This window comes from Lipotes vexillifer, unplaced genomic scaffold (assembly GCF_000442215.2).
Source record: "Lipotes vexillifer unplaced genomic scaffold, Lipotes_vexillifer_v1.1 scaffold1958, whole genome shotgun sequence".
NCBI classification, from domain to species: Eukaryota; Metazoa; Chordata; class Mammalia; order Artiodactyla; family Lipotidae; genus Lipotes; species Lipotes vexillifer.
Genome location: NW_006795090.1, coordinates 18,606 through 42,623, shown reverse-complemented (window position 1 = coordinate 42,623; position 24,018 = coordinate 18,606). Strand labels below are relative to the sequence as shown.

The 24,018-nt window shown below is 39.3% G+C and overlaps 1 protein-coding gene across 1 annotated transcript in view; it reads left to right on the top strand.

Moving 5' to 3' along the window:
• PRRG1 (proline rich and Gla domain 1) overlaps positions 1–23,726 on the top strand; it is a 64,479-nt gene extending 40,753 nt beyond the window's left edge. The window contains exon 3 of the mRNA XM_007467410.1: positions 23,241–23,726. Within this exon, the coding sequence (XP_007467472.1) occupies positions 23,241–23,726 (486 nt within the window). The remainder of the gene's footprint in view (positions 1–23,240) is intronic.
• Positions 23,727–24,018: the final 292 nt, after the last annotated feature.

Sequence of the window (24,018 nt, the reverse complement as noted above, 5' to 3'; positions counted from 1 at the left end):
AGTGAAGGGAATGAGATTGGGCAGGGGTTGAAATAAAGGGGGTCTTCACTTTATTTGAAATGTTAATGGTTAATTCTGGATTAGCAAGATGGGGGGCCCTGGAAGCCAACACGGCAGAGTCCCTCTTTGAAAAGCTCACCCTGCGCTACAGTGTTAAGTCAAACTGAGCCTTAGCCTGTCTTCCCCATAGATGTGAGGGTGACTTCCTCTGGTCCCCTATGCAGGACATGCAGTTGTCCTTAGAAAACCTCTGCTTTGTCCTTATAAACAGTGTGGTTATGTGGGGTGAGGTGAGAGGGGCGGTTTGGGGCTCTGGTGTCTGTGGGTGCATGTGTTTGGTAAAAATGTGGATAAAAACATGTTCTGTAATGCATCATAGCGGTTGCCTCCCAGGAAGAAGTGAAAAACGGGATTGGGGAGGAGTTAAATAAATGGAGTCTTCAACTTTACCTGAAGTATTTTAGCTTATTAAATTATGCAAGTGTTATTGTTTATTACTTCTCAGTAACAATCTGGGGCCTTGAAAACTGGCATAGTGGAGTACCTATGTGGCAGGCTTGCCCTTGTCAGTGATTATGGGAACTGTGCCTTAGGGTGGCTTCTCCATAGACACAGGTATGACTTCATATAGTTAGCAGTGCCAGGCATGCATGCTGCTGTTATAAAACCTCTGCCTTTGTTTTCTTTTTTTTTGTACAATTTCTACTAATAATTTAGTACAAAAAGAAAACCCTACTCAGTACAAGCGTTGAAAATTTAACATAGTTGCTGAACATCAAACTTTTGATAATGAATATATAGTAGATTGAATCTCCATCAGAGAAATAATTAAGAGTCATAGAAGAACCTTGTATAATAACTAATAGCCACCAATAGAAATTTCAGAAGGAGAAAATAAAGGGTTGTGTTAGAAGGGGACACAATAAGCAAGAAATATTCTTAAAATGCTAACTACATCCAAATACTATTATATATTTTTCTCCTTTAATTATACCAACACTCTAAATTAGATTAATAGATCTCCCTGTGTGGAATTATTATTCCTGGAATGATTTGGTCACTTGATTTGTTTTAGTATAATTTTTTTGAGCTATAACATTGTATAATATTAAGATGTACAATGTGTTGATTTGATACACATGTATTGTGAAGTGATTGCCACCAAAGCCTAAGCTGAAACCTCCATCACTTCACATAATTACTATTTCTTTTTGGTAGTCAGAATATTTAAGATTTACAATCTTAGCGACATCCAAGTATCTAATACAATATTGTTAACTATAATGACCATGCTGTACATTAGCTCCCCAAAGTTTGTACTCTTTGATTAACATCTCCCCCTTTACCCCACCCCAAGCCTCTGGTAACCATCATTTTACTCTGTTGAGTTTTGCTTTTTTAAATTCCACATATAAGTGATAGAATACAATATTTCTCTAACTTCTTTTACTTAGCATAATACCCTCAAGGTTCATTCTAGTTGTTAAAAACATCAGGATTTCCTTCTTTCCCATGGCTGAATAATACTCCATTGTGTATGTGTGTGTGTTTATATGTATATATGTGTATATATGTGTGTATATATATATCATATCATCTGTATCCATTCATCTACTGATAGACACACTTAGGTTATTTTCATATGTGGGCTCTTGTGAATAATGTTGCATTGAACATGGAGATGCAGATATCTCTTTGAGATCCTGTTTGCATTTCTTTTAGATAAATACCCAGAGAAGGGATTGCAAGATCATATGGTAGTTCTACTTTTAATTTTTTGAGGAGCGCCCATACTGTTTTTCATACTGGCTGTATCAATTTACATTCCCAACAACAGTACACAAGGGATCTGTTTTCTCTACATCCTTGCCAACACTTTATTTTTAATGATAGCCATTCTAATTTTTATTTTATTTTTAATGATAGCCATTCTAATAGGTGTGAGGTGGTATCTCGTCGTGGCTTTGATTTGCATTTCCCAGATAATTAGTGATGTTGAACACCTTTGTTTGTACCTGTTGGCCATTTGTATGTCTTTTTTGGAAAAATGTCTATTCAGGTGCCTTGACCACTTTTTAATTAGGTTATTTGGCTTTTTTGCTAGTGAACTGTGTGAGTTCTTTATATATTTAGGATATTTTTATCAGATACATGATTTACCTGTTGGCTTTATTGATCATTTCTTTTGCCATACAGACCTTTTTTTAGTTTGATGTAGTCTCACTTACTTATTTTTTTTGCTTTTGCTGCTTGTACGTTTAGTGTCATATCCACAAAATTGTTGCCAGGACCAAAGTCAAAGTTTTCTCCTATGTTATCTTCTAGGAGTTGTATGACTTCAGATCTTACGTTTAAGTCTTTAATCCGTTTTGAGTTAATTTTTTGAGGGGTGCAAGATAGGAGTCCAGTTTCATTCTTCTGAATATGGTTATTTAGTTTTCCAAACACCATTTAACAAAGACACTATCCTTTCCTCATTGAATATTCTTGGCTCCCTTGTCAAATATTAGTTGGCCCTATATGTATGGGTTTATATCGGAGCTCTTGATTATGTTCCATCCGACTGTGTGTGATTTTTATGCCAGTACCACACTGTTTTGATTACTAAAGCTTTGTATTATAGTTCAAAATCAGGAAGTATGATGCCTCCAGCTTTGTTCTTATTTCTCAAGATTCCTTTGGTTATTTGGGGTGTTTTGTGCCTCCTTAGGAATTTTAGGATTGTTTTTCTATTTCTGTAAAAAATCCCATTGAAATTTTGATAGGAATTGCACTGCATCTATAGGTGGCTTTGGCTAGTATGGACCTTTTAACCATATCAGTTCTTTACCTCAGTGAACACAGTATATCTTTCATTTTATTGGGTCTTCCATTTTTTTATCAAAGTCTTAAAATTTTCAGTGTACATATCTTTCACCTTCTTGGTTCAGTTTATTCTTTTTTTTTTTTTTTTTTCCCCAGTACGTGGGCCTCTCACTGCCGTAGCCTCTCCCGCTGCGGAGCACAGGCTCTGGATGCGCAGGCCCAGCAGCCATGGCTCACGGGCCCAGCCGCTCCACGGCATGTGGGATCCTCCCAGACCGGGGCACAAACCCGTGTCCCCTGCATCGGCAGGCAGACTCTCAACCACTGTGCCACCAGGGAAGCCTGGTTCAGTTTATTCTTAAATATTTTATTGCTTTTGATTTTATTGTGAATAAGATTGTTTTATTTTTTCAGATGTCTTGTTAGTGTATAGAAAATACAACTGTTTGCGTTAATTTTGTATCCTGCAACTTTCCCGAATTCCTTGATTAGTTATAACAAGTTTTTGGTGGAGTCTTTAGGACTTTCTATATATAAAAATCATATCATCTGCAAAGGCATTCTGACTCCTTCCTTTCCAATATGGCTTCCTTTTATTTCTCTTTCTTGCCTGATTGCTATGGCTGGGACTTCCAGTACTATGTTGAATAGGAGTGGTGAGAGTGGGATTCTTGTCTTGTTCCTGATCTTCGAGGAAAAGCTTTTAACTTTTCATCATTGTGGATGATGTTAGCTGTGGACTTGCTCTATATGGCTTGTATTATGTTGAGGTGTCTTCTTTCTATACCCAATTTAAGAATTTTTATCATGAAAGAATGTTGTATTTTATTAAATTATTTTTCTTCATCAAGGTGATCATATGATTTTTATCTTCCATTCTATTAATGTAGTGGATCAGTTTTTGATTTGCATATGTTAAACTATCCTTCCATCCCAGTGATAAATCCCACTTGATCATAGAAGATGACCTTTTTAATCTGCTGCTCAGTTCAGTTTGCAAAGGTTATGTTGAGGATATTTGCATCTATACTGAACAGGGATATTGACCTGTAGTTTTTTTTCTTGTAGTGTCCTTACCTGGCTTTGGTATTAGGGTAATGCTAGCCTTGTAAGATGATTTTTGGAGTGTTCCCTCCTCTCCAGTTTTTTGGAAGTGCTTGAGAAGGATTGGTGTTAATTCTTTTTTAAATGTTTGGTAGAATTCACCAGGGAAACCATCTGGTCCTGGCTTTTCTTTGGGAGAGCTTTTTCATTAGTGATTCAATTACCCTACTCATTATTGTTCTGCTCAGATTTTCTGTTTCTTCCTGATAAAAGTCTTGGTAGTTGCATATTTCTCAGAATTTATCCATTTCCTCTAGGTTCCAATTTGTTGGTGTATAGTTGTTTATAGGATCTCTTATGATCCTTTGTATTTCTGTGGTATCGGTTGTAATGTCTCCTCTTTCATTTCTGATTTTGAGTCTTTTTTTTTCCTTAGTCTAGCCAAAGGTTGTCAATTTCATTAATTTTTTTTTTCTTGATGTATGCATTTGTCACTATGCATTTCCCTCTTAGAACTGTTTGTTTGTGCATCCCATTTGTTTTCATATGCTGTGTTTCCACTTTTGTTTGCCTCAAGATAATATTCTATTTCCCTTTTGAATTGTTCTGTGACCCTTTGGTTGTTCAGGAGTATGTTTTTTTAATTTCCACATATCGGTGATTTTTCCAGCTTTCCTTCCATTGCTGACTTCTAGTTTCATACCATTGTGCTCAGGAAAGCTACTTGGTATGATTTCAGTCTTCTTAAATTTGCTAAGACTTTTTCTGAGACTTATCATGCGATCTATACTGGAGAATGTTTCTCGCGTGCTTGAGAAGAATGTGTGTGTTCTCCTGCTGTTGGATGGGATGATCTGTATATATCTATTTGACCCCTTTGACCTAAAGTACAGTAAAGTCCAACCTTTCCTCACTGATTTTCTGTTTGGATGATCTGTGTTGAGAGTGGAGTATTAAAGGCCCCAACTATTATTGTATTGCTATTTATTTCTCCTTTTACATTTCTTAGTATTTGCTTTATATTACTTAGGCATTCTGTGTTGGGTGCCTAAATATTTACACTTGTTATATCTTCTTGATGAGTTGACTCCTTTATCATAATGACTTTGTGTCTTTTGCCATATTTAGCTTTAAGTCTATTTTGTGTGATAGATGCATAGCTACCTCTGCTTTCTTTTGCTTATATTTGCTAGAAATACCTTTTTCCACCCCTGCACTCTCTATATATGTATGTCCTTAAAGCTAAAGTAATTCTGTTGTAGGCAACTTACCACTGGATCTTCTTTTTTAAATCCATTCAGCTATCCTATGTCTTTTGATTAGAGAATTTAATCCTTTTATGTTTAAAATAATTATTTATAGGTAAGGACTTACTATTGCCATTTTGTTCATTGTTTTCTGTTTTTACATCCTTTGTTCCTTTTTTTCCCTCTCTTGTTGTCTTGATTTGATGACTTTTTGTAGTGGTATGCTTTGATTCCTTTTATTATAATCTTTTTTTGTATCTAACACAGGTTTTTCCCTTGCATCTTTGGGGTTGGTTACTGATGATTATTGTGATCCTTTGGTCATGTCATGTTTCCTTGATGTTTTTCATGTTCCTTGAAGTTTTGCATTGCTGTCTTTTCATTTGAAGCAGTAGTCACCTCCTACAGTCTTTACTAATTGCCTTCAGGAGAGCAATACCTGCTCTGAGCCCTGGTAGTGATTCTGAGGCTTTCTCAGACCTTCTATTGATATAGCTGCTCCATACTTCTTCCTCCCTCTTGTGGCAGAAGTCTTAAGCTTTTTCTTTTTCTTTTTTTTTTTTTTTTTTTTGGGGGGGGGGTGGTACGTGGGCCTCTCACTGTTGTGGCCTCTCCCATTGCGGAGCACAGGCTCCGGACACGCAGGCTCAGCGGCCGTGGCTCACAGGCCCAGCTGCTCTGCGGCATGTGGTATCTTCCCGGACCGGGGCACGAACCCGCGTCCCGTCCCCTGCATCGGCAGGCGGACTCTCAACCACTGCGCCACCAGGGAAGCCCCTTAAGCTTTTTCTTATGCCTTCTCTGGTTCCTGAGCTGCACCAGTACAGGTGATGACAGTCTCACTTTTGTTTTCCAAAAAGTGGCACTAAATCTCAAGTTTGTGGTGTTTCCCTAGCCTGCAGATTTGGGCGATTTTCTGCACGTGCTCACTAGCCATTTTCCAAAGCTCACCCTGCCACCACCACTGGGAGCACACACAGGGAGCTGATCAAAGTGTGGGTGTGTGTGTGTAGAGGAGGCATGCTGAGTACTGAGGGTACCCACAGGTCAACTGGGGTCATCCATGAGCAAGGGATAACCAGTGTTTGTGGGCAGGCTTCTTGATGGAGTCCAAGACACAATTCTTAGGATCCATGTCCCTTTAATACCCTCTAAGAGGCCTATCTGCCACTCTCTCAGCTTCTTCCTGACCCCCAGTCATGAAGCTCACAATTCAGTATTCCTCTCCAATGTGTCTGAAATTTGTATTATTTTTTCCAATTGTGTGTTGGAACTTTTCCTCTGGAAACCTGGACTTCCACAAAGGTTCTCACATCTGTGGGTGATTGTCTAAGACAGTGTTTTCCAGGGGCTCCTGGACTGTGGCCAAGAGAAGCTGGAACTGGTTCACAGGCTACCCCAGGAGCCATACCTGGGACCAAGTCAATATGCCCTTTACCCAGTGTGTGGGTGGTTGAGACTCCTTCTGGGACATTTAGCATACAGAGCTGCATCATCCCACAAAGGCACTGTTGTCCATGAATGGATGCCAAATTGTTGTTGAGGGGGGACGAAAACAGTAAATCTCTTATTTCACCATGATGCTGACATTACTCTTGCTAATATTTCTACTTATGATTTTCATCTGTGTTCATACTTGAACATGTAGACTTTTTAAAAATATGTGTGAGTAACATCCCTGTCCTGCTTTGGTGTTAGGATTATTCTGCCCTTGTAAAACAAATTGGGAAATTTTCTCCATTTTTAAATGCTCTGGAAGAGTTTTCGTATCATAGGTGTTTTGTTCTTAGGAGGTTTAGCAGAATTCCCATTAACATTATATGGATTTGCTTTCTTTTTGTTAAGTAGATATGTTTACTTCTGTGAAAAAAAATGCCTTTGGGATTTTGACAGGGATTGCATTGAATCTGTGGATTGCTTTGGGTAGTATGGATATTTTAACAATATTAAGTCTCCTAATCCATGAAATGGTATTTCTTTTCATTTATTTGTTTCTTTTTAAATTTCTTCCAGCAATGTTTTGTGTCACATTGATTGATTTTCATACATTCAACTATCCTTGTATCCCAGGGATAAATCCCACTTGGTCATGATATATGATCCCTTTAATGTGCTGTTGAATTTCGTTTGCCTAGTATTTTGTTGAGGGTTTTTGCATCTATATTCATCAGAGATATTGGCCTGTAGTTTCCTTTTCTTGTAATTTCATTTTCTGACTTTGGAGGTAGTGTAATACTGGCCACATAAAATGCGTTTAGAAGTGTTTCCTCCTCTTCAGTTTCTTGGAAGAGTTTGAGGAGAATTAGTATTAATTTTTCTTAAATTCACATGGGGGCTTCCCTGGTGGTGCAGTGGTTGGGAACCCGCCTGCCAGTGCAGGGGACACGGGTTTGGGCCCTGGTCCGGGAGGATCTCACATGCTGCCGAGCAACTAAGCCCGTGCACCACAGCTACTGAGCCCACGTGCCACAACTACTGAAGCCCGCACGCCTAGAGCCTGTGCTCCGCAACAGGAGAAGCCACTGCAATGAGAAGCCCGTGCACCGCAACGAGGAGTGGCCCCCGCTCGCTGCAACTAGAGAAAGCCCACGCACAGCAACGAAGACCCAACACAGCCATAAATAAATAAGTAAATAAATTTATTTAAAAAAAATTCACATGGAACCACAAAGGACTCCAATGAATGCATAAGGAAGAAGCAGTGAAGAAAATACAAATAGGAAAGAAAGAAATCCTCTCATATGCTCCAATATGTATGAACCTTGAGGACACTACGATAAGTGAAATAAGCCAATCACAGAAGGACACATACTGCATTATTCCACTAATAGAAGATATACCAAGTAATCAGGATCATAAAAAGAAGGTTGGATGGAGATTTCCAGGTGCTGGGGGGCAGGGAAAACTGGGAATTTGCTGTTCAATGTGTATAGAGTTTCAGTTATGCACAATAAAAAAGTTCTAGATATCGTGCTACACAATATTGGGATTATAGTTAAAGATACGGTATTGTACACTTAAATTTTAATTAAGAGGGTAGATATTGTGTTACATGTTTTCTACCACAATAATAAATCACTTGTAATAGATGCCTTATAAATATCTGTTGAATAAATGAAAAGTAAAAATAGATAATCTTATTTATTATACTTAGTAATCTGTCAAGATTCTTCCTAACTTAGATTTCAAGATATTAATTGCCACGACATACCATTTTGGCCATCCTAACATATTTTAATATGTAATTCTCTTACTGCTTTTAATTTATAAATAGCTTAGAATATCAAATTTTATTTTCCCTTTAACTCAAGAAATTTAGAAAGATGTTTATAAAATTTAAGACAGATGTTGGGATTACCACTTTTTGCTAATTTCTAATTGTATATGACATTGAGTGAGAATATAATTGCCCTAATTTCATTCATTTCTTTGTTCATTGTTCATTTAACAAGTATTTATTGCATGCCTACTGTGTATCACGCACTATACTCATCAATGAGGATATAGCATGGTCAGACAAATGCCCTTGTCTTAAAGGAACTTAAAACCTAAAAATAAATAAGTAAATAAATATGATTAATTTCAACTGGGATTAAAACCATAGATAAGTATTCAGTTTACTGGATAGCTATTGCTGGAGGAGACATTATTATTATTTTGAATAAGGTGATCAGGGATACTTCTGTGGCTTGATGTTATATTGAAGGCCAAAGGATAAGTGACAGTCAGCATATAATAGCCAAGGGAAGGCATTTTAGGTGTTAGGGTATCAGAAAGGAGGAGGTGTATGTCACTGAACCATAATGAATTGAGGTAGAGTTTTACAAGGTAAGGTGGAGATGTAGGGTCTTGTAAGCAGTATTAGAGTAGTCCAAATTATATTCCAAGTGGAATGGCGAGGCTGTAAAGGGGTTTAAGCAGGCAAATGATTCTGGCTCTTCTGAAGGATGTTGGGTTTGGGGAAGAGTTGAAGCAAGAGGACCAGGTAAGAGGTATTGCAGAGGTCCAGGTGAAAGACCATGGTAGTTGGAACGACAGGGGTGGCTAAGGAAATGAGATATAGACAGATTCACATGGATTTTGGATAAGCTGATAGGATTTGTTCATGGATTTGAAGAAATGGAGAAAATCTACATTCAGAGATTTGGACTTGAGCACCTGGGTTGATGGTAGTGCTGTTTATTAATCTGGGGACTTTTGCTGGGGATACATTGGAGGTGGAAGGGTGGGGAAGGCATGTCATCTAAACAAAATCTGAGATGCATATTTAGACATCCAAGTAGAATTGTCATGCAGGTAGCCAGAAAAATGAATCTGGAGCTCAGGAGGAGGTCTTGTTTTGAAATATACATATGGGAGGCATCAGCTATAGATGATGTTGAGGTCAAGGTACTGGAGAAGCTTACCAGAAAGAGAGTGGAGAGAGAGTATGGCAGAGCCTGCCACACACCCAGGGCAGCTAACATTAGAGAGCTGCTGGCCCCACCTGGACCATTAACCTCATTCCAGACTGTGACCACCTGTGTCCACACCCAGTGGCCCCAAATCAGCCTGGCTTCTGGTTTCTCCTTTCGGGATGTGAAAAAGAGTGAGCTCTTTACGTTGTCTTCAGGGCTATGGATAGAAAGAAATTATTTCCCAGTTAAAAGAAGATTCCCCAAGGAAATGATCTCCTTTTCCATGTCTCTCAGTCCACTGTGTTTGACCAGATGAAATCTGTACCCATGTAAACTCTAAGGTTGTCCATGTCTGGGAAAAAAATTCTCAAAATATTTTGTTTCTTCTGAGCCGCCTGTGTGTTACAAAGATAAAAGTTGAAAATTACAGATTTTTGGTTGCAGTATTCAAGGTTACAGGAATAGCGTGAGTCTTTTTAAAGCTAGCAGATTGCTTTGAACATCTAATAAAATGTGAATAAGTTTATCTACATAGTAATTACCATCCACAAATTCATCACTGCATTTTAACACTTTTTTAAAAAATGAAAATTATGGCCCTGTGAGTTCAGTTTCCAGAAAATGCTATTGGCATTTACCTCTTCTTAGTCAGAGTTCGACAAAGTTTTTACTTTCTTTCTTTCTTTCTCTGCTTGCTTGAAGGACCCCTCCTGTCTCTGACCTCGACTCAGATCCTACCTATTAACTGTACTCCTCTAGATATGAGGAAGCACGGTGTAAGCAGCTGTTTGTGTTTATAACTGTAAATTGACTAAGGATCCTTATTTTCCTGATTTGGAGAGGCAGTTTGCTGTACCAATTTCTTAAGCTCAGATTACCTGGCTTCAAATCCCAGTTTATCCACTTACTTATCTTGGGTGAACTTGGCCAAGTTATTTAACTTCTCCGTGCCTCAGTTTCCTCACACGTAAAATAGAGATAATAAACGTGTCAATCCCATTGGGTTTTTGCAATTAAATGAGTTATAGGTGAATCATTTTGAACAATGTCTGGTGTATAGTAGGTACATTATGTGTTAGTCATCATTTATCATCACCATTCTCATCGCCCACCCACTTCTAAGTTTTTTTGTGCTGTTTATGCTTTGGGGAGAAGATTTCATGTCTGTACTTTGCCACTGGTGGGTCTCTTGCATTTTGACCAACATTCGTTACCCTGCATATTTAGAAGGAAAAACTCTTTGTAGCTGCTTAGTTGTCAGGTGTTGCCAGGATTCAGGAGGGTAGATTGCTATTTTCACTAACCCAAACTCAGGCCCAAGACTACAAGCGAATTTTGCTATGACAGTTTTCCCTGGTAATCCTCCCCGTTCTGTCTCAATGAGCTTCCCTTTTAAATCAATGAGCTTCCCTTTTAAATCACCCCGTAACACTTTTTGCTTATTCTTCCCAATTCCAGGTTGCCCAAGTCTGTGTTTTCCATCCTGAACTACCTCTCACTTCTCAGAGATGGAAAAAGAGCAAAAGGATGAAGTGCTAATCGTTAATCATAATCCCCATCATCTGGAGGTTGGGATCTGAAAAGCAGAGGAATGGGTGGGTGCAAATGGGGGGGGGCTGAGGAGTAGGCAAACAGGATCACATTAGAGCTACTAAGAAAATAATAACTAAAATTGATAAATCACCACACACTTCGCCATGGGGGTTCTCAAGCTTTGTTGCACGTTAGAATTACCTCCAGGGTACATCCCAGACCAATTATATCAGTCTCTGGGGGCGGGACCTAGGCATCCCAGGCAGTCAAACCTGCATGAGCACCTTGCTACTTAAAGTGTGGTCTGTAAAGCAGCAGCAGCAACCTCACCTGAGAGCTTGTTAGAAACTCAGTAGTCTTAAGCACTACCCCAGACTTACTGAATCAGAATCTACATTTTTTAAAAATTTTGGCTGCGTTGGGTCTTCGTTTCTGCATGCGGGCTTTCTCTAGTTGCGGCGAGTGAGGGCTACCCTTCGTTGCGGTGAGCGGGCTTCTCATCGCGGTGGCTTCTCTTGCTGTGGAGCAAGGGCTCTAGGGCGCACGGGCTTCAGTAGTTGTGGCTCGTGGGCTCTAGAGCGCAGGCTCAGTAGTTGTGGCGCACGGGCTTAGTTGCTCTGCTGCATGTGGGATCATTTCTTTTCATTCTTTATTCTGTTCTGCAGCAGTGAATTCCACCATTCTGTCTTCCAGGTCACTTATCCGTTCTTCTGCCTCAGTTATTCTGCTACTTATTCCTTCTAGTGTAGTTTTCATTTCAGTTATTGTATTGTTCATCTCTGTTTGTTTGTTCTTTGATTCTTGTAGGTCTTTGTTAAACATTTCTTGCATCTTCTTTTTTTTTTTTTTTGCGGTACACGGGCCCTCTCCCATTGCGGAGCACAGGCTCTGGACGCGCAGGCTCAGTGGCCACGGCTCACGGGCCCAGCCGCTCCGCGGCATGTGGGATCCTCCCGGACCGGGGAACGAACCCATGTCCCCTGCATCGGCAGGCGGACCCTCAACCACTGCGCCACCAGGGAAGCCCTTCTTGCATCTTCTTGATCTTTGCCAAGGTCCTGGATCATCTTCACTATCATTATTCTGAATTCTTTTTCTGGAAGGTTGCCTATCTCCACTTCATTTAGTTGTTTTTCTGGGGTTTTCTCTTGTTCCTTCATCTGGTACATAGCCCTCTGCCTTTTCATCTTGTCTGTCTTTCTGTGAATGTGGTTTTTGTTCCACAGGCTGCAGGATTGTAGTTCTTCTTGCTTCTGCTGTCTGCCCTCTGGTGGATGAGACTATCTAAGAGGCTTGTGTACGTTTCCTGATGGGAGGGACTGGTGGTGGGTAGAGCTGAGTGTTGCTTTGGTGGGCAGCTTGTCTGCTGATGGGTGGGGCTGGGTTCCCTCCCTGTTGGTTGTTTGGCCTGAGGCGAGCCAATACTGGAGCCTATGTGGGCTCTTTGGTGGGGCCAATGACAGACTCCAGGAGGGCTCATGCCAAGGAGTACTTCCCAGAACTTCTGCTGCCAGTGTCCTTGTCCCCACAGTGAGCCACCGCCACCCCCCGCCTCTGCAGGAGACCCTGTCCCCACAGTGAGCCACAGCCACCCCCCGCCTCTGCAGGAGACCCTCCAACACTAGCAGGTAGGTGTGGCTCAGTCTCCCCGGGGGTCACTGCTCCTCCCCTGGGTCCCGATGCGCACACTACTTTGTGTGTGCTCTCCAAGAGTGGAGTCTCTGTTTCCCCCAGTCCCGTCGAAGTCCTGCAATCAAATCCCACTAGGCTTCAAAGTCTGATTCTCTAGGAATTCCTCTTCCTGTTGCCGGACCCTCGGGTTGTGAAGCCTGACGTGGGGCTCAGAACCTTCACTCCAGTGGGTGGACTTCTGTGGCATAAGTGTTCTCCAGTCTGTGAGTCACCCACTCAGCAGTTATGGGATTTGATTTTACTGTGATTGTGCCCCTCCTACCATCTCATTGTGGCTTCTCCTTTGTCTTTGGATGTGGGGGTACCCTTTCTGGTGGGCTCCAGTGTCCTCCTGTTGATGATTGTCCAGCAGCTAGCCATGACTCTGGCATTCTCACAAGAGGGAGTGAGAGCACGTCCTTCTATTCCGCCATCTTGGTTCGTCTTTTCTGTTTGTACGATTTTTGATGGTCATTCTGACCAGTGTGAGGTGATGTTATAGAGATTTTTTTAAAGAAATTAATTTTGGCAATATAACTCAGAGGTAGAAAAAGGGTCACATATACATAACATGCATCCATAGACATACATACACCCACAGAGACCTTATAGCTTCCATTCCAAATTTTAGCCATAAATAAGATACAATACAAAACTCACTTGTGTATAAGTAATGATTGAATCCAAATTGTGTCTGGCAGATGGAACAAGTTAGGATTAACTGCTCCAGTGGCTAAAGCTTTTTACTAATATTTTCGGAGAAGACTTTAAAGATGTGTATTTGTCCTTGACAAGTAATATTATGGAGTAGATTTTGTGCAACGGAGCTTTTAAGGCAGTTGCATTACTAAAAGCATCCCCCCCACCCTCTTTTTCTTCGGTCTTAGGTGATTATGAGCAGTGTTTTAGTTACCATGTCTTTGCAATATAATCTCCCCAGGAGCTAAGATTTACATCTTCAAGGGACAGAGAAAGATTGTAAGTTTTCTCCTAGGAGTTTTAGTGCCCTTTGGATCATTTCAGGAATCCCAATAAAAGGTAGTGGCACCCCCGCCCCCAATAATTAGGGGAATACTACACCCTGTAAAAAGAATTCTCTGGACTCAGGGTCAAAGGGGGCCCATTCAGGGTTGGAAATGAAGAAGGGGTCATTTGGGTCACTGTGGTCATGGAAACCATCAACCCATTGGACTGTGCCAATTTTGTGCAGCAGGAGATGGTTCTCGTCTTAATGTTTTCCATTCACTGTGATGCTTAGCAGTGATCACTGTGGTGGAAGGATGGGAATGGTGCTGGGCAATAAATATCCAAGTAAGGAGAGGGACGGCTCTGCTATAGGTTATCGGTGGCTCTAGGAACCTTTGCCTTCTCTTCTCCCTCCTCCTCCTCAATAGAGGCCCCGATAATCTCGTCAGCTTTTCTTTTGGTGGCAGGAATGTCTCGTGAGGCATGTTTCTCCGTTCTGCCTCATTCAGGGGAAAGCTGAGGGGCTCAGGATCTGTGGTATCATAGAGGAGAGGGGCAGGTTATAGATTTTAGGATCTTCAGAGATAGCAACCCGTTAACACATTTTGGCAGCCATGAGTAACAATTCAGAGGTTGTTTCCCCCCAAAAAACATGAAAACCTGCAATGGCCAGTTAGCTTCCCCTTCTTCTTCCTGCTGCATAAAATCTTTAGGAAAGGGTTGAATTTAGTTAAGGTATAGTTTCTGATCTGTTTCTGTTGTACTTCTTGATTTTTTCCTATTGCCTCAATCTTAAGTATTATTATTGGAAAATTGTGAATGACATCACTGTGAGCCCTTTTTGTGGGCAGCTGCTTTCCTTTCCAGGGTGTGCCTCCACTAGCATGATATGCACAAGGTCGTTGGAAAAAGCCTCTGGAGCGTAATACCACAATCTTGGCGTGTTGGTATGCTGGCACTGAGTAATGCCCTGGAAGCTTCCATGGGGTTTTACATTTATCAAGGAGCTGGCACACCTCCTTAGAGTTGTTAGGAGGTGCTGGCACCAGGTGTTCAGGACAGGACATTTATAAATATTTGTCCATTAATTGTTTAGCAACATCATGGCAGGGATGATTATCTCATCAGGTCTGGGAGGCGAAGAGCAATAGTAGTGAGTGAAGCAGTGACACAGAGACTGTAGGCCTCTGTTGTACTTTCCCTTTTGTGGTGCCATCAGTTTCCTGTCAGGAGGCTACTTCACTGTTCTGGGTTAAGGCTCACAGTCCAAGCGTGACCCACCAACTCAATTTTCAGAAGAAGTCTCCTACCTTCCTTACCTATAGGAATCCTTTCATCCTGCCTTTAACCCAGAGCCTCTTCTTGGTCAGTGACAATAGCCTGGTGATCCAGTCCACCTTCCTAAATTCTCCTTGGCCTTGAGGTATGGAGTACCCTCACACACAGTCAATTAAAGCCTCTACAATTAGTAGTCTAACCACCTTATTAGACCACGTGCCCTTGATCACACTGCTCTGGGTATACTGTTGAGTTATTATAGCAGGCCCGATATGCAAGCAACATGCAACAGAGGCAGCATGTGAAAGCACATAGCAGCTCAACAGACCACAGGTAAGCAGTGCCCTTTCTCAGATGGGGTTACCCACCTGAGTTGGTTAGATCATGGTGTGTGATCCTTTTCATATATTGTTGAAATCAGTTTGCTCGTATTTTGTTGAGGAATTTTGCATCTGTGCTCATCAGGGATATTGGCCTGTAACTTTCTTTTCTTGTAGCATCCTCATCTGGTTTTGGAGTCAGGGTTATGCTCACCTTGTAAAATGAGTTTGAAAGTGTTCCCTCTCCTTTTTTTGGAAGCCTTTGAGAAGGACTGGTACTAACTCTTCTTTGAACGTGTTGTATGCTTCACCAGTGAAACTGTCTGGTCCTTGTCTCTTGCTGGGAGGTTTTTTGTTTAATAATCTCTAGTTTAATAATCTCTAATTTAATTACTAGTAATTGGTCTGTTCAGACTTTCTATTTCTTTCTGATCCTGTCTTGGTGTTTGTACGTTTCTAGGAATTTATCCATTTCTTCTAGGTTGTCAAATTCGTTGGCAGGTAATTTGTTCATAGGTAGCTCTTACATACTTTGTGTTTCTGTGGTATCAGTTGTTGTGTGTCCTGTTTCATTTCTGATTTTATTTTAGTCCTCCCTTTTTCTTGGTGAGTCTAAAGGCTTGTCAACTTTGTTTAGCTTTTCAAAGAATCAGCTCCCAGTTTCACTGATTTTTCTATTGTCTTTTTAGTCCCTAGTTCATATATTTCCACTCTGATCTTTGTTATTTCCTTCCTTCTACTACCTTTGGCCTTAGTGTTTCCTTCTTTTTCTAGTTCACTGAGGTATAAAATTAGGTTTTTTACAATTTTTGTTTCTTGATGTAGGAATTTATTGCAATGAACTTCCCTTTAGAACTGCTTTTGCTGCACCCCGTATGTTTTGGTATGTTTTATTACCATTTCATTTGTCCCAGGAATTTTTTTTCTCTGTGTTTCTTCGTTGACCCATTGGTTGTTCACATGTTGTTTACTCTTGACAGACATATTTCTGAATTTTCCAGTTTTCTTCTTGTAACGGACTTCTAGTTTCATCCCACTGTGGTTGGAAAAGATGCTTGATAGCAGCTTTCAATCTTCTTAATATATTAAGGTTTGTTTTGTGGCCTAACATAACAAGAATGTGTATTCTACTGCTTTTGGATGGAATGATCTGTATATCTCTCAAGTCCATCTGTTCTAATGTATCATTTAAGGCTGATGTTTCCTTATTGATGTTCTGTCTGGTTGACCTAGCCATTGATGAAAGTGAGGTATAAAAGTCCCCTACTATCATGGTGCTGCTATTTCTCCCTTTAGGGCTGTTAATCTTTGCTTTATGTATTGAGGTGCTCCTATGTTGGGTGCATAAATATTTACAAATGGTATATACTCCTGTTGGACTGACCCCTTTATGTAATGCCCTTCTTTCTCTTTTATTACAGTCTTTGTTTTAAAGTCGATTTCGTCTGGTGTAAGTATAGCTACTCCAGCTTTCTTTTGGTTCCTATTTGCATGGAGTATCTTTTTCCATCCCTTCACCTTCAATCTCTGTGTCCTTACATGCAAGGTGAGTCTCTTGAAAGCAGCATATAGATAGGTCTTCTTTTTTTTTAATGCATGCAGCCGCTCTCTCCTTTGATTACAGATTTTATTAGTCCATTTACATTTAAAATAATGAATTATAGGTATATACTTATTGCTGTTTTGTTCATTGTTTTCTTACCAGTATTTTATAGTTCTCATTTCTTCTGTTCTTTGGTTTTCTTTAGTAGTATGCTTAGATTTCTTTTGCTTTATCTTGTGTGTCTACTATAGGTTTTTGCTTTGTGTCTACCACGAGGCTTACATATAGCAACTTATAACAACTTAACAGTCTATATATTTTAACTTTGAACACATTCTGAAGTTCTACATTCTTACTCCTCCCCCCGCCACGTTGTTTTTCATATCACATTTTACATCTCTTTATCTTGTATATCCCTTACATACCGTTGACCCTTGAATAACATGGGTTTGAACCACCCAGGTCCACTTACACATGGATTTGTTTTCACTGAATAGGTACTATAGTACTACACAATGTACAGTTGGTTGACTCCACGGATGTGGAACTGGTATATGCGAATTTTCAAGTGGGTGGAGGGTCAGCACACTTAACCCCTGTGTTGTTCAAGGGTCAACTATAATGTCTGTAGTTCGTTATTTTTACTACTTTTGTCCTTTAACATTCATACTCGCTTTAATCCACCATTTTACTATATATTTATTTACCAGTGAGATTTATCCTTTCATATGTTTTCTTGTTACTGAAAGAAACAGTAAAAGAAATTTTTTTTCAGCTGAAAGAAATTCCTTTAACATTTCTTGTAAGACTGATGATGAACTCCTTTACCTTTTGCTTGTCCAGAAAACTCTTTCTGTCTCCAACTATCAATACTTAGATGGGGAGAGTATTCTTGGTTGGAAGTTTTTCTTTCAGCACTTTGACTATATCATGCCACTCCCTTCTGGCCTGCAGCATTTCGCCTAAAAAACCTACTGATGGTCTTACAGGGGTTCCCTTGTACGTTACAAATTGTTTTCCTCTTGCTGCTTTCAGAAGTCTCGTCTCTCCTTAACTTTACTTTTAATGTGTCTTGGTGTGCATCTCTTTGGGTTCATCTTGTTTGTTAGTTTGGAACTCCCTAGGCTTCCCAATCTGGATATGTGTTTCCTTCCCCAGGTTAGGGAAGTTTGAGCCATTATTTCTTCAAAATATCTTTCTGTCCCTTTCTCTCTCTTTCCTCCTCCTGGCACCTCCCTAAAATGTGAATGTTGAGTCAGCTTGATGTTGTCCCCACAGTCCCTTAAGCTATCATCTTCATTCTTTTTTTCTTTTTGCTGCTCTGACTGGGTGAGTTCCACTGCCCTGTCTTCGAGTTCACTGACCTTTTTTGCTTCATCTAGTCTGCTGTTGAACCACACTAGTGTATTCTTCAGTACAGTTATTGTATCCTTCATGACTTCTTTTGAAGTTATCACTGAGTTTATCCATTCCTTTCCTGATGTTCCTGAGTACAGCAACATCTTTATGACCATTATTTATTTTGAACTCTTTATCAGATAACTAAGTCACTTACCTCAGTTTCATTAAGGACTTTTTTCTGAGGTTTTTGTCTTGTTTCATGTGCAACATATTCCTCTGTTCATTTTCCTTGACTCTTTGGTTTCTATATAGTAGCCGAAACAACCACCTCTCTCAGTCTTGAAGGAGTAGCCTCATGTAGGAGATGAACCTTATCATTCAACCCTGCCCTAGCTCTTGGCTGTCTCTCAAGCCACACAAATATGATATCACAACCAGCAATCATGAGAAGAGGAGAGCACAAATGCAGGATATTGGAAATGCATTTGAAAGTAAAGACCAGTAACTTTTCAAACGATCTTCTTTATATATAGACTGCTATATCAAAACCTCATGTGAACCACAAACCAAAAATGTACAATAGATAGATAGATACACACACACAAAAAGGAATCCTAACAACATTGAAGATAGATAGATAGTCATCAAATCACAAGGGGAGAGACCAAAAGAGGAAGGGAAGAAAAAAAAGACCTTCACCACAAAATCCAAAACAAAATGGCAGTAAGAACATACATATTGATAATTACCTTAAATGTAAAGGACTAAATTCTCCAACCAAAAGACACAGACTAGCTGAATGGATCCAAACACAAGACCTGTATATATGCTGTCTACAAGAGCCCCACCTCAGCTCTAGGGACACATTCAGACTGAAAGTGAGGGGATGGAAATCAAAAGAAAGCTGGAATAGCAATACTCATATCAGACAAAATAGACTTTAAAATAAAGAATGTTACAAGAGACAAGGAAGGACACTACATAATGATCAAGGGATCAATAATAGTAGTGGGGGACTTTAACACCCCACTTTCAGTGATAGACATCATCCAGATAGAAAACCAATAAGCAAACACAGGCCTTAAATGACACACTAGACCAGATGGACTTAATTGAAATTTATAGAGCATTCCATCCAAAAGCAGCAGAATACACATTCTTGTCAATTCTTGTCAAGTGCACATGGAACATTCTCCAGAATAGATCACATGCTGGGCCACAAAGCAAACCTCGATTTACAATTAAGAAAATTGAAATCATATCAAGCATTTTTCCAACCACAATGCTATGAAATTAGAAATCAACTACAAGGAAAAATGTGTAAAAAAACACGAGCACATGGAGGCTACAAAATATGCTACTAGATAACCAATGGATCACTGAAGAAATCAATACCTAGAGACAAATGAAAGCATGACAATCTAAAACCTATGGGCCGTAGCAAAAGCAGTTCTAAGAGGAAAGTTTATAGCAATACAGTCTTACCTCAGGAAACAACAGGAAAAATCTCAAATAAACAACCTAACCTTACACCTAAAGCAAATAGAGATGAAGAAAACAAGAAAAGATCAAGGAAACTAAAACTGTAAAACTGGTTCTTTGAGAAGATAAACAAAACTGATTGATAAACCTTTAGCCAGATTCATCAAGAAAAAAAGGGAGAGGGCTCAAATCAATAAAATTAGAAATGAAAAAGGAGAAGTTACAGCACATGCCACAGAAATACAAAGGATCATGAAAGATTACTACAAGCAACTCTATGCCAATAAGATGGACAGATTCTTAGGCACAATCTCCCATGACTGAACCAGGAAGAGGTAGCAAATACGAACAGACCAATCATAAGTACTGAAATTGAAACTGTCATTTAAAAACTCCCAAGAAACAAAACAAAAGCCCAGGACCAGATGGCTTCACAGTCAGTCAAATTCTATCAAACACTTAGAGAAGAGTCAACACCTACCCTTCTCCAACTCTTCCAAAAAATTGCAGAGGAAGGAACACTCCCAAATTCATTCTATGAGGCCACCATCACCCTGATACCAAAACCAGACAAAGATCCTACAAAAAAAGAAAATTACAGGCCAGTGTCACTGATGAACATAGATGCAAAAATACCCAACAAAATACTGGCAAACTGAATCCAACAATACATTAAAAGGATCATATACCACCATCAAGTGGGATTTATCCCAGGGATGCAAGGGTTTTTCCATATCTGAAATGATTGTCAGACCTGTCTGGTCCCTTCAGATTACATTTATTATCTGTATCATTTTAGCCTTATCTAAAACTACTGAAGCCCTTTAATCTTTTTCATTAAAATTTTTTCTTCATTAAACAAATTTTCATTCCCTCGACAGCACTGTTTTACCAAGTCTTTTTATGTTTTTATTAGTTATAATATCACATTGTAATATATCATTATTATATTATATTTAGTTATAAATTATTTTCCATGCAAGTTAAATTTGATCCTTACATGTAATCGGAAAGATCCAGACCAGGGTTAAGAAATGACAAAAGTAAAAGCCATCGTGGAAAGAAGGAACAAAACAAAACAGAAGCATCAGTAACAACAAAACCTGTGTTACCTCACATTGGAGATCAGTAATACCTTCTTCATAAAGCAGGCTGCTTGCCACTCACCTGGTGGGCAAGTCTTAATCCATATGAATACCTTCTGCAGTAAAGATTAAGGGTTTTTACCAAGTCTTGAAATCACTTATTTGCTCTTTCTGAATATCTTCTGGCTGTTTTCAGTAAGATAGAGAAGAATCTAAAGCGCTCAGAAAGACATAAACTGGGTTTATTTGTTTGAATGACAGTTATAATATTTTACTTGTTTGAATGGCATTCATAGTATTTTACTTGATTTCACGTGACTATTTCTCCACTTCTCTTGCCTCAAAGACAAAGTAAGGCTAGTTTCCCAAGAAATAAATCTGTCAGTACCTTTTATTCAGATCAGTGTTACTTGCTTTCAACTCCACATTTAACATGATGAGAAGATTGAATTTTCTAGGAAAGTGTCCAGGTTTAAAATACCTTATACATCAGGGCAGATTGCTTTTTGGTTTGCTCTGACGCCAGGCCTGTGGCATTCAAATCCCAGCCTCAACATCTGCGTGTTAAATGACGTTGGTTTTATTACTCAGTAACATCTCTGAGCCTCCATTTCCTCATCTGCAAGTAGGGATGATAATTATACCTTCATTATTGGGTGTGGCTTAAGAATTGAGTTGCTATAGGTAAAGTAAAAATCGGTGTTGTAATTCCATTTTTGCCTAAGCTATATTTTTAACCCTGGAAAATACAAGTGTGACTTTGTTTGTTTTAAAGTTTGTTTCTCCCAAAGAAAAAAAATTACTGGTCTGTAGATTAATTTCTGAGCATGCCAAAGAAACCACAGAAATTGAATCACACAAGCATGACAAAAAAGAATCGTTTTCATGTGCATCACTGATGCTTGATTATCCCAAAGTGACTGGACAAGATTAAAAGGCCACATTTTATTGTGTTTATCTAAGATTAGATAATTATCTGAAATCACATATATATTGTGTTTTGTGGTTAAGATTAAATGCAGGGGCAGGGGGAAGGAGATGGTGATCTGAGAGATTAGGAAGAGAGGAGGAATCGTCATCTATATAGGTAAAGAAAATCGACTACAAATCAGATACTTGGTAGGTCTCTGTAGGTACATTATTAAAAAGTTTATTGTGGTTTAGTACAGTTTGATTCCAGATTTCTAAAGAATGTGTATGTGTGTAAGGATTCGAATGTGAGTTGGAAGTAAGAGTAGATGTAAACCAAAATGATCTTTGCAATGTAATTAATTGCAGATGATTGGTTTTCTTTTTTAGATGTTTCTGCATTAGTAAATTTTTATGTAATATATATTTTCTGTAGTAAAGTTGGCAATCCTAAAAGTAACAGTTATACAAAAAGATAATAGTGTACAGTTTTATTGTTTAAAAAAAGCTTCATGTGTCTGTGTTTCATGAGTTTTCCACTTGTGATTATCAAGTGACTGATTCACTAATAAAAATATAATTTCCAGTTTGGGGTATTGTCCTAAAATAAATGCTGTATGATTTGGGATTATACTGTCTCTACTCTGGGCTTGTTTTAATATTGCACCTTGTGTATTTTCATCTGTACATAGCCTTTAGTAAATACCATATTTTTTATAGCATATTGAAATTTTATCTTAGAATCACAGAATGTTGAAATAATAATGTACCTTATAGGAGATTGAGTTCAGGGGTGGGACATTGATGACTGTGGGTCATTTGTTATACCCAGAGTATTTTAAAAGTCTTTTGACTAATAAAATATAGTACTATAAAACAAGCAGCTTTATAGTGCCCACCGTCTTACTTTCTGCCAGATATTTAAATAATATCAGTGACCTGTAGTGCCTGCAAATATTGTTAAAAAAAAGTCAGTAGCACTGGGGGTGGGGTTTGTACCAAGATTTGGGATATAGATTAATCAGTCAATTTGAAGCAGAGGCTTGATTATGATATACAAGAATTCATTATAATCACTACTACTCATTGAATGTTTATATGCTAGGGTCTTACTTAGATGCATGAGAGCTGTGTACTTTGGGGCTGGGGAGGAATATCTGGTAGAAGAGGATCCCAAACCGAACCATTAGAAAACAAGGCATTCATCTGTGAAGCATTTGAACACTAAGAGCCTACAACAGCCAGGAATAGCACAATGATGATGGGATGCGTGAATGAGAACCTCGTAATTGGACGTGGAAAATGGTATTTAACTTATATTTTAAAGGGAAGATTATGTTCTATATTTGGAAAGAGGAAAATCCCTTATGCTTTTTTTCCCCAAGTCTTGAAGACTTTTGGTTCTGACTGACTATTGTAGGGGAGGATCCGGAGTGAGCACCATGATTTCTAACTTCTTGTCAGGGAAAATATAGGCTGTAGGTCATCTGAACCAGCGAGTCTGGTTTTGGGTTTTGTTTTCATCATGTTAACAGAACCCAGATATGTGTTCATTTGCTATCTATCTCCTATCTTTTGAGTACACTGATTTTTCAATTCATTTTGTCTTGTATTTTCAGAAGGAGTTTTGGAACACTTACACAAAAGCACAACAAGGAGAGAGTAACAGAGGAAGTGACTGGTTTCAGTTTTACCTTACCTTTCCCTTAATCTTTGGCCTCTTCATTATCCTCCTTGTCATTTTCCTAATCTGGAGATGCTTCCTAAGAAACAAAACTCGCAGACAGACGGTGACTGAAGGCCATATTCCTTTCCCTCAGCCCCTCAATATTATCACTCCGCCTCCTCCACCAGATGAAGTCTTTGATAGCAGCGGATTGTCGCCAGGCTTTCTGGAATATGTAGTTGGGCGCTCAGATTCCGTCTCCACTCGCCTGTCCAACTGCGATCCCCCACCGACCTACGAGGAAGCCACTGGTCAGGTGAACCTGCAGAGGAGTGAAACAGAACCTCATTTAGATCCACCCCCGGAGTATGAGGACATCATCAACTCCAACTCAGCCAGTGCCATTGCTATGGTGCCTGTGGTCACCACCATCAAATGAAACTGCACACTTCTTTTTATTATAATCATTTTTAAAATACTAATGAAAGAACTTTCTAGCACTTTACCACTACATAAATGTGCATTTGACTTATTGGATTCTGACAGCATACCACTTCACATCCTCTGATTTGATTTTCATTAGTTTTGTTTCCTACTATAAATTCATTATCCATGCTCATTTTTGCTAAGAGGGAAAAATACTAGTGGAGGTCTTCATGTGAGGAGATGTACATGTGTGTACGCATATATGTTTATGTATATATGTACATGCACATATATGTGTGTGTACA